The 16,776-nt window shown below is 34.4% G+C and overlaps 1 protein-coding gene across 15 annotated transcripts in view; it reads right to left on the bottom strand.

The window, feature by feature from the left end:
• Positions 1–16,776, bottom strand: part of RBM26 (RNA binding motif protein 26) — a 257,474-nt gene that overhangs the window by 199,930 nt on the left and 40,768 nt on the right. For 9 of the 15 annotated variants that reach the window (XR_010409963.1, XR_010409964.1, XM_064585954.1 and 6 more), the window contains exons 10-16: positions 13,070–13,181; positions 11,804–11,963; positions 10,088–10,252; positions 9,300–9,431; positions 8,010–8,081; positions 924–1,049; positions 513–587 (exon numbers count right to left, since the gene is read on the bottom strand). Coding sequence is in view for 13 of the 15 variants with exons in the window: in XM_064585954.1 (XP_064442024.1) it covers positions 513–587; positions 924–1,049; positions 8,010–8,081; positions 9,300–9,431; positions 10,088–10,252; positions 11,804–11,963; positions 13,070–13,181 (842 nt within the window). In the remaining 2 variants the exon portion in view is untranslated. The remainder of the gene's footprint in view (positions 1–512; positions 588–923; positions 1,050–8,009; positions 8,082–9,299; positions 9,432–10,087; positions 10,253–11,803; positions 11,964–13,069; positions 13,182–16,776) is intronic. The other 6 variants (XM_064585959.1, XM_064585960.1, XM_064585961.1 and 3 more) reach the window with 3 other exon arrangements.

Raw genomic sequence — 16,776 nt, 5'->3', positions numbered from 1 at the left:
TGAGATGTTTTACTTTTTTCCTTTGTATTACATCTTTGCAATCTGGTATGCATTTTATATCCATAGAGCACATATCAATCTGGACTAGACACATTTCAAGTACTCAAAAGTTGGATGAAGCTATTAGCTACCATACTGGACAACACAAAACTAGAGGATCCCTAGCCAATTAAAGAAAGGTATGCATTTCAATACTGAGAAAAAGGTTCCAATTCACTATCTGTTGACAAACTACTGTGCAGCAACATATCTAGATAAATACTCCTTATTTTCACTTCAAGTTGACCACCCAGTTCCTTTAAACCACTCTAATCCCCATTTCACCATTTAATGCTCTTCATCCCCAATACATTAATCAACTGATATATACTTTATCACTGATAAATATTTGTTTTACCCTTACAATTACATAAAATATATTTCATAAGATTAGCTATATAGTGTGAAATTAAATTTACTTAAAATTATAACACCATAAATATATTTTGCCAAATCTAACTTTAATATTTTACCTTCTGTGTTTCAATGTGCTTTTCTAAAATTTCTTGTTTCCTTTTCCTTACATCTTGCTGAAGTTTCAGTGCCTCCTAGAGAAAGAGACCAAAAATATCATTAGAATATTTACTGATAAAACAGATATTCCAGAGGAAAGAAATGGTTGTAGATACAGCAGCTTGGCAACAATTAAATGTAAAGTTTTGCTTTATACAAGTTAAATACGTATTTAAGTTTCAAAGATCAATCAAGAGAAGCTTTCATTCCCCCCAAAATTAGTATTTACTGCTAAACTATGAAAAATAAAAATCCAGTGGACCCAACATACAGTTTTCTTTTAGTTCTATTCTATGATAAGCCTTGAAAAAACACATACATGCAGAAAACTTTCCTACATGCACATTTTGTACACTATTATCTGCATTTACCTGTTTTTTTTTCTGTGCTTCATTATTGTCAAGTGCAGAGGTGGAAACAAGTAAGGTTTTCTGTGCAGCCTTCAAAGCAGCTGGATTATACACTGTTTTAGTTAGGCCAGTAGATGTAGACAACACCTACCAATACAAATTCAATTTCTTAAAAAATGTACCAAGCATTCGTGATTACCTGTCTTTTCTACAAAACTCAATTTTAAAACACTTTTGTCAAAAATCAGTACATTAAAATAAATGTATTATATACATGTAATAACTAAATCACATTTAATGATTTGAAAGGAAGGGTATGACTGAGGCATAAACTATAAAATAAAAAAACTAAATTACCAGCATATACCTATAGAAAAAAAAGAACATACAAAAACTTGAAATAAAGAAAAAACACTGACATTACTACATCACTGAGAAATTATTAGTTGCTAAAAACATTTACTTAATATTCCTAGTGACTAAAGCAAAAACTGTACACAAGAGCATGACACAGGAGGATACTGGATACTGTCCCTCAATTTAACATGATCATTTGCAATTTATAGTTCTGAAATTAACCTTTCTTAAGAACTTAAGAAACTGCTTTCTTCCTCCATTCCTCTGCTCGCACTGATCCCTCTGTTTTAAGTGACCTTATTCCCTTAAACGCAGCTCAGGTTCAGCACCAAACAGTCAAGACCTCCACAAAGCCCTAATCATTTATTTCTTCTACCCAGATCCTTCCATGAAATTTTATTCCTATGGCTATTCAAACATTTAATTAAAATGACCTAATGATATATTAATTTACATGTCTCTCTCCTTGTCTACACAGTAAAGCCAACAAAACCATGTATTTCTCCTCTTTGTGCTTCTTCTACTACCTAAACCTTGTTACCAACTAATTATGAGACCCTGGGTAACTTCAAGCACCTTTTCTGGGCCTCAGTTTGTTCATCTGAGAATGTTTAAGTTGATGGCATCTAATGTCCTTACAAACTGAAAAATTCATTCCATGAGGGTAGGGTTTTTTTTTTTTTTTTGGCTTCGCTCACCACTCTATCTTCAGTGCCTAGAAAGTGCCAAGGCATGTAGTAAATACTCAACGAATAGTTTTGCACTAAATTAAACTGAAATGATGATAGACTGAAGTGTACAATCTACACAGGGTCAATTCAAAAAAATAAAAGTGTATAGGCTACCTTTTTTATTCTTCAAATGCCAAAAGTTGTAGGTTCTATGGTGTGGTTAGTTAACAGTTCTTTATAGAGTCTAGAGATCCCTTAAGGGAAATCTATGAATGTTATAAAAACTAAACATGGAACCATATGTATGAACAATGTAACTTTCCTGAGGAAAAAACATAGTTTTCCAAAGCGTTAAGGGAGTTCCTTACCAAAAAAGGGGGTTAAAAGAACTACACAAACAGAAGATCATCAATGAGAAAAAGAGCCCTACTTTTAGCTACTAAAATATAAACATATGGGTCTATCAGAGAAGTATCAATCAGACACCATTTTCTAATGTTCCATCATGAAGTTAAGTTAGGGAACATCACAAAGATTAGACAACTCATCACTATTCTAAGTATTCAAGAATATTTTAGCCTCCAAGTAAAATAAAAACCTAGAATACCATTAATTATACTGGTTCCATACAATGCAACTGATGTTTAAAAATAAAGGTTCTTTACAATACTTGATGTGTATCAAATCTGACTGATAATTTTCTTCAATAACAAAAAATAGTACTCAGATATCACTAACAAATAATGAAATGGTTGCATTCAGTAAAATATGGAGTAAACACAGATTTACTGTGCAGTCTAACTTCAGTCACCATTCTCTGTAATACCAGAAAACAATTTCTTCTATGCTACCTTACCATACCACACATTGCTACACTGCATGATCATACAAGTATAACAGAGTAACTTTATAAAGAAACACAAGATAATGTGCTAAAGACAGTGTGAGTGTCTCATAAACGGTTTTCTTCATGAGAGCTCTATAAAAAGTTGAAAAGTTGTGACCAAAAAGATTTCTATACTCAAGTAAGTTGGAAATAACATAAACCTACTTTCTAGTTTCAAAATGCATTTTACCGTAAGAGCTGTGAGAAGGCCTGAAGTAAAGAAACCCATACAATTTGTTTAATTTGGCATTTCTTCAATTTCATTGAGAAGGGAACACTCCTTTTCAAAGTGTACTTATTAACATCTGATATCAGACTAAGGAGTGCTGATTCAAAGTGAATAAAACTGTATGACAAGAATGAGGAGACTCCTTTACTCCTAAAAGCATCCCACTTCCTTGTTTTATCCAAGAACTGCCTTCTATACAAACAGAACATTAGCTAACATATTTCACTGAGCTCAAAACATCACTATGAAACACATTATCACAATGTACCCCCACTAAAGACAAAAAGGTTGCCAATTATAACCACAAACACCAGTAAGATGTAGCCTAATTTCAGAGGTGTTGAAAGGTGAAAATAAAATGTCTTAGAAACAATGAACTATTAATCACAAATGCTGCTCACTATTTGAATCTATCTGGTTCTAGAGTTTAGACAGTAAGAGTATGAATAGCAAGGGATATCTGTATTTTCAAAAGACAAGGATGGAGTTGTGATAAAAGAGAAGAAAATCGGGCGCCTGGGTGGCTCAGATGGTTAAGCGTCTGCCTTCGGCTCAGGTCATGATCCTGGGGTCCTGGGATGGAGTCCCGCATCGGGCTTCCCACTCTGCGGGGAGCCTGCTTCTCCCTCTGCCTCTCTCTCTCTCTCTCATGAATAAATAAATAAAATCTTTAAAAAAAAAAAAAAGAGAAGAAAATCTGTTAAGAATGAAACCAGTGGAAGGAAATGACAAATCCAACAGAAAAGAAGGTGCTACAACTCCTAAGAACAAAGTCAAAGCATAGGTGGTGGTCTTTCAAACAACCATACCTTCTCTTATTTTCCAAACAGGTTTCGGCATGTGCTGTATTTTTACATACTGATCTTATTGCATTCACCTATTAACTCTAAAGGCTGGTGAATTCTTTTGGATTTTTCACATATACTATCATGTCATCTGTGAGTAAATATAGTTTTGTTTCTTCTTTTGCCACCTTTTCACCGTTTATTTTCTTGCCTTACTATACTGGTTAGGCCCTACACTAAAAAACGTGATGAGAGTGGACATCCTTTCTCGTTCCTGATCTCAAGAGAGAAATCATTCACTATTCAGTATGTTAGCTATAGAGATTTTATGAAGATAAACTTTATCAAATTAAGGAAGTTTCTATTCTTATTTTGTGCACTGTTTATTGTGACTAAGTAATAAATTTTATCATATGCTTTTTCTACTGAAATAATCATAGGAGGTTCTTCCCACCCTTCTCCCCTTAGTCTGTTAATGTGGTGAATTAAGCTGATTTTCAAATGTTAACTCAATCTTGCATTTCTGGAATAAATTCTACCTGGCCAGGTCGTATTATCTTTTTTCATATCACTGAGAATTTGTTAATTATTTAGCTTAGGATTTTTATGTGTACATTCATGAGCTATTGCTTATAATTTTCCTTTATTGTAATATATTTGTCAGGTTTGGTGTCAAAGGTCCGTTGAATTCAAAAGGTGAGCTGAAAAGTATCATATATGCTTTGTTATTAAAATGTACATCACATTACTACTACCTCTCACTTTCCAAGACAAAGTCAATTTCTTAACAAGATAGAAGTTATAATCCATTAACACCTCTTTATCTTATTTCCTATGTAAAATATTACCAGCCATAACTACCACTAGTTCTTGTAAAGAAAGAGAAAAACAGATTTTTCTCATGGATAAGAATGGAAGGGGGGAAAAAAGTATCTTGTAAAAATTATTAAAAAAAGAACTTGGTTCCCAGAAAATTCAGCATACAAGTAATTTTATAGAAATCATCTCTCTCCGTAAGAAAAACAATCCTGGTAATAATCCTGACTAAATAATCCAGGTAATAATCCTGAGAGAGATCAATGTATTAAAAAAAAAAATCAAAAGTAGTCAGTAACAGTTACGAAAAAAGAAACTCATAAATTCCTGTTATATTTAAAGTAGCAAAATTACACAACAAATGCAAATTTAAAAATCAAAGGGTTACTTAGATGACTGCATTTTATAGTTAAGGAAACTGAGAGAGTAAGATTTGTTCAGGATCATACCTAATGTCAGCTGCTGTATCAACAGCTGAAGTCTCACAAATGACTTGCAATGTTCCTTCAGTATACCACACACTTCCCCTTTTAGAAGTTGCACGGTACGTATGTTAACGTATCATATTGCAAAGAGACCAAGATATATATTTTTAGATTTAAAAAAGGGGGGGCGGGGAGAGAAACTACTGCTAAGCTGCTAAGAAACAGTAACATCCTGTATCACAAGTCTAATACACCTGAAACTAATAATGATATACAAACATTAAATAGTCAAGTGATGAATCATTTTACCTTCTTAGTCTTTAAGAAGGGTCTTAGGGAGATAATTTGGGCAGTCTTAAGTCTTTCTGTAGACTAATCAAGATGGTACAGATGCCACCTTTATTCTTGATAAATTGCTCTGTCGTGAGAGGTACTCAAACATCATTTCACTGATCACTCTTTCCAAATAATAGCTATTTAATAGCTACTACAATGCCTTAAGATTTAGCAGTATCAATTAGGTTTTAAGTTTCCTCTCTCAACTCTCTCACAAAAATGACTTTTAGAATAAAGAAGAATCACTGAGGGGTTTACTCAGTGTTGTTGAGAGGAAGGGGAAAATTTTTACATTTTCATACTTACTTGCTTTAATAACGACAGAAGACACTGTATAGATACTAGTTTTGAGTATTTCCCAGCCTTCAATTTGATGATGGGAAACATTCTTCTATCCTTCCTAAGACTTCTCTGAATCACTAACCTCTAAGGATTCTTCAGCAAAAACCCCTATAGACTTGGCGAACGGGAACAACCAAGAATAAGCAAAAACAAAATGCTATTGTATAAACAGGTTCACTGAAGATGACTGGAAGTTACACACTTGCAAGTAACTGCTTTCCTTAAAAGATTCTTTACAGTATTTACAGTATTTTTTCATGAAAATACTACCATTAGTGATTTTTCAGTGAGTGGTAACTATATGAGTAAATGTATACTATCAATTCCAAATTTATATCCCCTTTATCCTAAAGCTATATAAAACACATAAAAAAAAAACAAAAACAGAAGCAAACATACCAGAAAGGTTCTGTAAAAGCTATAAATTAGTAATGTCAATTTCTAAGTCTTGACATAAACAGATGCTACTAAGCATAAAGTTTTTAGGCCTCTCCAGAATTGGTCATTACTACACAAAGTGTTAACAGACTTTTTTATTTTCTTTATTCCTTACTTATTATCAAGGAGGATAAACCTAATCAAAGTAAGTATTTAGATACTGTTAAATTCAGTAACATAGACTAATACACAGACAAATTCAGGGGAAAAGCGGGAGGCATTATATGGAAAAAATTTGAAGATTTTATAGAATAGTGTAAAGAGATTTTTAATCTTTAAAAGAATGACTAGAATTCACTTAGAGGAAAATGCACTCCAGGAAAATCACCACCAAAAAAAAGAAAAAGAAAAAGGCAGGAAAGAGTGAGGAACAATGAGTAGAAAAGGGCCTGCTAAGGTAGAATGAAGGACTAACACGGAGATGTGTGGCCCAAATAACCGAGGTATGATGAGCTATGAATCAAGCAGTTATTTAGCTGGGGAAATGAAAGTTTCTGTAAGAAGTTAACATTAAAATAAGGCTGGGATTTTTTCCAATGGTGATATATAAATTACAGGAGGGGCATACAGCTAGGACACTACATCTAGAGGCCTGGAAACTGAAGGTCGTGGAAGAAAGAGAAGTGGATGACAAACACAAGTGAATGACTGAACAACTTGGAAAATGGTGGTATAACTTCCAGAGGGTGGGTGAGGAGGAGAGGTTAATTTATGTGGGAAATTCTCATTTTTTAAGCACATTATGCCTGAAGTAATGCTGAGGTGCCCAAGATAAAAATCTGAAATACAGAATAAGATTTGGATTCAAATTTTTAGAATTGCCGTAGTTTAACACGGTAAATAAGAAAAAGAATATACAGAAGAACCAGTGGAGAGAGGTTAGCCATCTCATGGAATGCTCTATGTAACATATGGAGTCAACTTCCTACATAATCTTAATAATGGAAAGAGCCATGGATGTAAAATAGAGGAGATCCACATTCCAGTCCTGACTCAATATTTCCTAGTACATCCACTTGGGCCTTACCTTTTTAAAGTGAGGACAGAGAAATGAGAAAAATTATCTAATCCTGTTCTGTGATTCCATATACCCCAAATAAGACTAAAGACCAGAGCATTCACTCATACCTAAATAGACAAAAATAAATAACACATCTACACAGAACTGTAAGACAGGTCCATGAATGGTCTTCATCAGTATTTACCCCATCATTTAAAAAAAGAAATGACAAATGACAATTGTCAGGCTATGTACAATAGCTGTTAGTAATAAATAAAAAATTTACATTTACATCATCCTTTCCAATTAGAAAATACTTTTAAATGAATCATTTTATTTAATCCTCACAAAACCCTGTGAGCAACACAAATTTACAATCATCATTTCACCAATGAGGAAAAAGAATCAGATAGGTTAAGAGCACTGCCCAATATCATGCTGGTTAGTAAGTGAAGAGCCAGAACTCAAACTCCGGTAAAATTCCTAATTTGTGGCCTTTTCCATTAGGCTGCCAGAGTTTTCAAATTAAAATGCACAGTATCTCTAAAGAAAACATAGTAAATAAAAAGAGAAAATGAAAAGAAGGAAGCACATGGACATACAGTGAGAGGCAAATATTAAAATGCTGATGCAAAAAGTAAAAAAAGTATAGGCAAATATTTTTCTTTTTCAGCAAATGGAAAGCAAAAAGGTAGGAATAAGAGATACAGATACTATTAAGGAGCAAGAGTTTAGAACTATGAAAAAAATTAAAAAATTAAGATGCCACCTGAAAACATGTATGAAGCCAAGACAAACACATCATGCTATTATTCTTCTTACCTTTTCAGTTGCTGAAACAGATGGCTTTGATACAAAACCCAACCTGTCCTTCACAGATAACTTAGTTACATTCTAAAAAAATTAAAATGGACATATTCAGTGTTTCCCCAAACATACAGGTCTGTTGGGATTTTGAACATTCGGATTCTACTAACATATACTGACTCATTAAGTATACAGATGTTAATCACACAAACTTGGGCCTTTTTCAAAGACAGAGACAGAAAGAAAATGTGTGTGGAAAAACAAACCGTAGGCAGTATTACTCAATCATAAACAATTATGATGTAAAGTAAGGTTTGAACCAGGTATTTACTAAAGTCCCCTCCAGTGATACAGAATCATAAATTCTTAGAATCCTATGTTGACAAGTAGAAAGTGTGAACATTATAAATATCAGATTTGAGTAATTAAAATATGTGCCTGCTTCTTGAGCTTAAAAAATAAAAGCCATTCTTTCCTAAAGTATATTTTTATAGCCAAATACACTGTTTCTAGTGATGATTTGAGATAACAGGATGGGGAATTATTATTGTAATTGGGGTTTTTTTTAGTAACTAAGAATTTATCAATTTCCACTCTGCATGTTTTCACAGAATCTCATTATCTTACTCTTCAGGAATTATCTAGGAAGACTATTTTAATAAAACAGCATCCTAACTACATCCTAACACTACTTTAAACAGCAAATGCTGAAACATCTAGAGACAAAAGAAAGCTAAGTTTCAGAGACAGAGTGCAGAAACAAGAAACTGCCACTCAAATGTGGAAGGCAGTGGGAAGGGAATGACATGTGGAGAAGAGAATCTGAAAGTCAGGAATAAGTGATGCAAAGTTCTGAGAGCTGCATAAGTAACCTGAAACAGTATTATCAAGCATGCTAAAACCTGATGGCTTAAAAGCCTTCCCTTCCTAAAAGCTTTTGGTGCAGGGTACTGTTATCATTCTCTCTGGCACAGAAACCTAGTTAAGTAAAAGATGATGGGAAAAATAAGATTTAGTGTACTGAACTTCATTTATCAGGCAGTTTTGCTTGAAAATAACTCCTCCACAAAGTGAAAGGGAACTCAAGTATTAACTAGAGAGAGAATTTAAAATTCAAATACTATAGGAAAAGTAGAATGTGAAAATCTTATGCTAATGGCAAAAAGAAAATTTACAGGTGGAGTTCACAGACTATGATATTTCCGTATAAAATATATACAATTAACTATAATTCAAATCACAAGGGAAACTAATTTGCTGAGAACCTGTTATGGGACAGACACAAGGAGAAGACTTTTCATTTACCTGAGGAAGGTCTGAACTGGCACTCTGGGCTTCTGCTGGTTCAACAGTATTTGAAGGTACTGGACCCAACCGCTCTTTGACCGACTGCTTCACAACAGGTAAAATGGGCTGCTGGACTAAGGGCTGCATTACCTCAGAACAAGAAAAAATGTTAAACAAGAGGATTAGCTCATGAACACGTCAAGTAACCTCTGGTATCTGTTATTAAATTGCCCATGTAGACAGTTTTAAAAGCGCAGCTTATAATCAAAACCTGTCTTCCAAATTCCTTCATACACATATACAGATGTTTTTCTTTGCATAAATTAACTTATTTATAAAGTAAATAATGAACAGGAGAAAATTCAATTGAGAAACAAACTGCTATAAACCCTCCTACAAGCAACTAATCTAACATTACTTAGTGACTGGTTCAGTGACTGAAAAAGAGGAAGAGGAAGGAGGGAGGGAGAGAGGAAGGGAAGATTTTCCAAGATGAACACACAGTCTGAGTTTCTGGAATAGGTATAGCGACCACATACTACTGAGTATCTCCTATCTACCAGGGACTCTTCTATATGCTTTACATCTTAACATCCTACAACTGTCTAAACTAGGGAATTAACTTCACAATAAAGTGAGAGAACAGGTTAGGGACATTAAGTAAGTTCCCTCAGTCTTTACAGTTAATAGAGTTAGAGCCAGAATCTGAACTCAAGTCTACCTGACTGCAGGACTCCTGCTGCTCTTAAACACTATGCTGAGCTTTCTAAGAAAAGCAGTGAATTGCACACAAATCTCTCTCTTACCTTTGGAGAAGCAGTTTGTAATTGCTGGGTACTTCCTTCTCTGTGCCAATAAACCTTAATAAAGCGATTGTTTAGTACTGCTTCTGTACTTGAGATAGCTTTCTTTGCTTCTTCATATGTTGCAAACTGGATAAGAGCACCTTCAGGATCACCATTATAAGCAACCTAAGATTTAAAATAGTCAGAACAGTGAATTCCAAAAGAATCCACTGCTTCATCCAGTAAAATTCCTCAAGAGATGAAATTCTGGTCCCTCCAGGTAATATTCTATCTTTACCCTTTCTTATATCTAGATTATTTACCATCATTTACTTTTACTCCCAAAGATATGTTAACTAAGCACTGTACAAAATGCAACCTGAAACAACAGTGAAATACCATGTTTTGCTCCTCAGTTTTGGAAATTTTCCTAAATTAATTTTACCAGGGCAGTTAAATTATATGACGAAAAGAATATTCTGAAAACTTTTTTGTGTCTCCATCTAAATGTGGTAGATAAAACTGAATTGCTATAAAAAGATATTCAGAGATATTTAAGACTAGGTAACTATGGGGTAATATGTATACCACAGGCCCAAAATATATATATTTTGTGTGTGCTAACTGGTAAGTAGATAGACACAGAAATAAAAAAAATTACAATAATACATGATATATTTTTAACAATAATAGGATTATGAGGATTATGGGGATATATGGAAAGTAATGAGAAGGACACAAAGAGCTGAAGGGGAAACATTTCCTTTAAATTCTATACAAACTTCTATTGCCCCACACCAAAGAAGCATGCATTTTTTTCATGTTCTTTTTATATTATTTTTTAAGTGTCAAGAAAGCAAAATTTTCCAAATAATCGACTTCAGTTGTACTCTCTAAAACTTATTTTTATCAGGTTATGGGAAATAATTATTTTAGTTTAAAAGAACATCGTACAAACTGGAAAAAAAGCCCAACATTATTTCAACATTTAGACATACCATATATTTGTAAACTCAACACTAAATAACCTCACGAATTACATATACCAAGTCAAGGTCTAATGATAGGTGAAGTCATACACAAAATGTACTGATATTTAATCCTTAAGGCTGTTCAAAAGTGATAGAGGAAAAAGTTAAATATTTAAACTAATTAAGGATCACGTGGTGTTTGGGCCCCAAAAGTATCTGTTAAGTGCTTCCCACTATACAGGCAGCAAAAACAACCTGACAAGCATTCTGCTGTAATGCTTCAGAGAACCTAAGGAAATGAACACTATTAAACATTAGATTTTCCAGGGCACCTGGGTGGCTCAGTCAGTTAAGCGTCTGCCTTTGGCTCAGGTCATGGGATTGAGCCCACGACAGGCTCTCTGCTCAGCTGCAGCCTGCTTCTCCCTCTCCCTGCCACTCTCCCTATTTGTACTCTAATAAATAAATATTTAAAAAATAATAAATAAAAAAGATCAGATTTTCCTACTCTGATTAAAGTTTGCTATAATTTTATGATAACTTCTATTAGGCAGGAAGCATATAATAATCAAAACTGCCTTCTGAAAGCAAAAAACTCACTCAAAATCACATGTTTCAAAAATACAGTTTCATCTCATTCCAATTTTCCAAATTTAGAATGTCACCAAATTTTCCATCTTCCTTTATAAAAGTGTTTTTCTTACTACATTAAACTCCCTCCCTAAATAATTAAGCAAAGACAAGAGAATGACTTCATAGCTCTTACCTGTAAGTTAACCAAGGTTCCAAATCGACTAAAATGTTCATTAAGTTTGCTGATATTATTTAATTCTGGGGGAACTTTTCTAAGTTCAAGTTTGGTATTTTCATTTCCAAACTGAACCTTCTTCTGGAAGCCTGGGCTGTTTGTTCTATTAAAATTTGGCCTGTAACAAAAATCAAGTTGATTAATACATTTATCAATTTTCAAATAGATAAACCCCTATCAAGCACAAATTAATAAAGTTTTACAATTTAAGTTCAATTGTTTTTTTAAAACTGAAATTACTGGTTGATAAAGAAAATTTAAATTTTCTTCCAAAAACTGAAATTTCCAAATTAGTACTGTACATATCTTTCATAGAAGCTGAGAAGGGTTCTTCTATACCATTTATTATGTTCCACTTCAAATCCATGCCTACTTAAGCAGGAAAGGTCCAGTGCTCTTTTAGTAAATTTGCATATACAGTTTTTGTTGCACTTCTGCAAAAGCTAGCTTACTGAAATATATCCTATTCTAAAACACTGATTAAAAACAAGGTACAACCGTCTCAACCACTTTCCAACTTAAAAAAAAAAAAAATGTCAAAACTGTAAACCATACATCTGGCACTTGAAAAAAGGACAAAACTGTGGCCCAGAGAGGTTACACTGCTTGCCTTACATCACAGAATTACAGGCAGAGCCAGAACTGGATATTATCCATTATCAAATGATGTTAAAGCTCTGAAAGTGTGATCCAGGTCCTTCCCTCCTTTAACTTGCAAATTTATAAGAGAATCATCCCATGCATCCCAACATTCTTGTTCCTTCCCTCTTTCTCTGAAGCCCTTCCCTGACAACTTTAATGTCTATCCAGCCTCCCCTGCTCCCCAAGAGATCACTTTCCAGCTCTTAATAGGACTTGGCCACATGCTAAAGCCTCCTCCCAAACCTGACCCAACCCTAATAGTGGGCTCATGACTATCCTTTATATAGGTAGTTTTCAGTGACATCTCTGAGTTAAGCAGTGTTTTTTTCTGGAGGTGGGGAAAGGTAGAAAGAGGAAAAATTGTGTTCTTGACTACCACACCATTTCTATATGAAAATGCCTTCCAAGTACCAATTAACTTACAAATATTTAGAAATCAATGTACACTATAGTGTGAGACTGCTTACAGAAGAGAATTATATAAAGCTCATTTTGAAAGAGAATACTACACTGCCAAATAATATTCCAGTATCCTAAAAATCACTGTACAATAAAATTCCTCAATTTTCCCTGCCAGCTTACTTATCAAACCAGGTCTTCTTTGTAGGAGCTCCCGGCTCCCCGGAACCAATGGTTCTTTTCCTTGATTCTGAATCCACTACTATCCTCATACTGCTTTTATTAGGAGGCTTTTCTATTTGAAAAGAAAAGAGAGCACAGATTAATACTCTGTTTATCACAGCTACTTCCTTAAATACAGACTGAAAACAAAGTTCTGGCTTTTTGTCCAAATACACATTTTTAGAAGAAATAGAAATAAATGTAGATTCAAATATAATAATCTAAGGGATTTTAACTTACTCTGAATTCTTTTCATACCTAACTAAAGAAGACTCAGTAATTCTTACATGTCAAATTACAATATGACTTCTGCAGGCCATTTCTTTTTGAGGCGGGGTGTGTGTGTGTGTGTGTGTGTGTGTGTGTAAAATCCACATGACTGTTTCCATTTGCCATCACCCTCCCCATAAATAAATGTACAAATAAACCATCTTGAGGCTCTGAGTTCCTAGTTTTGAAATCAAATGCACAATCTAAATTTAACATTTATTCAAATTTAAATTTATTCAAAATTTAACATTAACCCAATGACCTTTAAGAATTTGTAACTTAAAAAAAAAAAGAATTGATAGAGTTGTGATTGAAGTAAGTTGCCTATTTAAATATCAATACAGTAACACAAAGTATACTTGATTTTTTTTTTTTTAAGATTTTATTTATTTCTTTGACAGAGAGAGACAGTGAGAGAGGGAACACAAGCAAGGGGAGAGGGAGAAGCAGGCTTCTGCTGAGCAGGGAGCCTGACACAGGGCTTGATTCCAGGACCCTGGGATCATGACCTGAGCCAAAGGCAGACGCTGAACGACTGAGCCACCCAGGTGCCCCAGCATATTTGATTTAAAAAGGTATTCAAGATTGAAACGCAGTACAAAAGATATATGTGTGTGTGTGTGTGTGTGTGTTACTTTCAACACTTTTCATTTACTTAGTTGGAATGTGACAAACATAGGTATATTTAACCTGTTATTCCTAAACAACACTAAAGCTTAAAACATGCAAACCTTAATCCACATAGAAAAATATAATTTTAAAATCCTTTTTAAAGATGGATAAATTGATTGCATATACCCCATTCTTAATATTTCTAAACATACAACTAACCAAAATAACTTAAAAGTGTTTCAGCACAACCTCTCTCATATGGCTACAACTCTGATCTCCATCAATCTCTCTACCGCACATGAACTCTAAGAGTCAGTCCTCAATTTCTAACTTGTCGGTTTTCTCTGGCCATCTAGTTCTGAAAATCCTACAGGTTTCTCAAAACTCAGAGTACATACAAAGTACAAATTATCTTCGTATCAAATGTACTTTTCAAATCTTTCTTAAGCATTTCTATTAATGAAACTACTATTTGATTTCTGAGTGCCATGGCCACATCCCTTCAATTCATCTTACAGATTTCCTCTCATTTCTGAGACAAGCTTGGTACAAACTTGCATTACTTTTCACCTAGTCTACTGTACTTTCTGGATTCTCCTTCCAGCAACTCGTCCTATATAAAGAACTAGTAAAATCAGTGCCCCTGAGCTCTGCTGCTTTCCTTCATCTTCAACCTCTTCCTCTAAACTGGCACTTCCCATCAACATTTAAGCAAGCTCAAATTACCCCGTTTTTAAATGAAACTTCATAAAACTACTTCCCCTCCAGCTACGGCCTTCCCCCTCTCCCCATCCTCACAGCTATTTCCTAAAGAGATGTTACACTTGCTAACTTGCTTCCCTACCACCCATTCACTAATCCTCCAAAAACTGGCAGCTGCTCTCATTACTGCACATAACGTGCTCATCCTAAATTTGCTGATGTCCTAAAACTTGTTGCTTAAGCTTATAAATACATCCCAGTCCTTTTCTTACTTGACCTCTTGATCATTAAATACTGTTGATCACCGTCCTCTCCTATCTTCTCTTATTTTTCAGGACTTCTCACTCCCTGCTTTTGTCTGTGCCTTTTTGACTTCATTTTCTCAGTGCTCTATGTAAGCTCCCTCTTCTCTGCCCACTGTTTCAAATACTGGCATTCTCCAAGCTACTTACTTGGACTTTCCAATCTCACTACGCAATCACCTTAAGACAGCTATTACCATGGCTTCATTCATCATTTTTAGTGATTCTCAAAGGGAAGGAGAGTATATCAGAAATACGAGAAGGGCTTTCAGAACCTGTGTCAGTCATGCTTGCAGATTTGGGTATGCCTCGTTCCATCTCCCTGTACCTCCCCCCAATTACTAATGGCACAGAAGAAAAGATTAAGAACCACTGTTCTACATGCTCATGATTAAAAATCTGTATGTTCTAAACCATCTGTCTCTTACAGACCTGATGTCCAGATCCTATCTCCGACTGGATATTTCTCTTCAAATGCCCCAGGACACAACAAATTAAACACTTCCAAAACTAAATTTATTTTCCTACCAAATCTGTTCTTCCTCTCAATGAATGATATTATCAGCTACCCAATTATCCCGAGCAAAAACCTGATGTCTTTAATTTCATCCTCTCCATTTCACCCATTCTAAGTCCCGCAATCCAGTAAGTCGTCAATTCTTTCTACTAAATTTAAATCTTTCATTTCCCACTGTTAGTACCCTACTCCAGCTACCATACTATCATCTCTTTTTCTAGAATTCTTCAAATGCCCTTAACTGGTCTCTTACCTCCCTCCATATATCTCACTCCCTCTGTTCCAGTCATAAAGTTTTCAGTTTCTCAAAAGTATTATGGAGTGTAAGTGCTTTATCTACCCCCTTTCTTTAGCTAACTCATCCTATGTTTCCACAGCAGATCAGGTAGAAACATCCAGTATCTAACACTGGTGATGTTCACAGTGTAAGTTGGCAGTTTCTTTGCCCAGTGGTATCTTCACAAGACCAGTTCTGCAACAGGATTTGTGGCCTTACTCCTGCATCCCAAGCCTGGTTCGCTGGCTTTCTTGAATTTTTGAGCTATCAAATATCCTTTTTTACTTTAATATGTTCTTTATTTGAAGGTTCACTAAGAAAAGCAGTGATATATTTTTCCCCCAGTCATTGTGATGTGTTTGTTCCAACTCATCTATATTCTCTCACTCAGATTCTCTTTCATTGTTATTTATTTAAGAAGTGTTAAAAACAGAAGTTCCTCTTGGTATACAATTAGTAAATGTTGTCTATTAGTTATATATACTGAGTTTACCCCGCAATATCCTTTTAATAAATTGCTTTTATGCTTAAAATTTTTTAGCACTGGTTTTGTTGACAGCAAATGGAAAACCACTTAGCCCTTATTCCTACCTATATCCAGTCAAGGAACATCTATCAAATTCTTTACCTCCTTAGAAATCTGGAAAGAACAATTCTGAGTCTCTCAGTCACTTGCATTAGTAATTCTAAGATATCAATGGGCCTAAATTTTTTCATATGTTTAATGATGATGATTCCCCATCAAGTTTAAGGTACGAAATGTAACAATATAATTATCACATTACAGTCTATGACAAATTTAAATTAAGGCCATCATCTACAGACTGTAAGAAATGTACACTAATTATATAATAAATAATATTAAAAGCTTTTAATTATGTATCTGTCACCATCCAGGACAATAAATTTCAAACCAAATAGGCAAAAGATGAAAACATTTTGGCAGGAGGAAGAATGAAAAAAGATGAGGAAACAGAAATATAGGTAC

This window comes from Mirounga angustirostris, unplaced genomic scaffold (assembly GCF_029215605.1).
Source record: "Mirounga angustirostris isolate CCGP_5_RB_7025 unplaced genomic scaffold, mMirAng1.0.hap1 SCAF_3, whole genome shotgun sequence".
NCBI classification, from domain to species: domain Eukaryota; kingdom Metazoa; phylum Chordata; class Mammalia; order Carnivora; family Phocidae; genus Mirounga; species Mirounga angustirostris.
The sequence above is the reverse complement of the archived record's forward strand: the minus strand, read 5'-3'. Positions and strand labels throughout refer to the sequence as shown.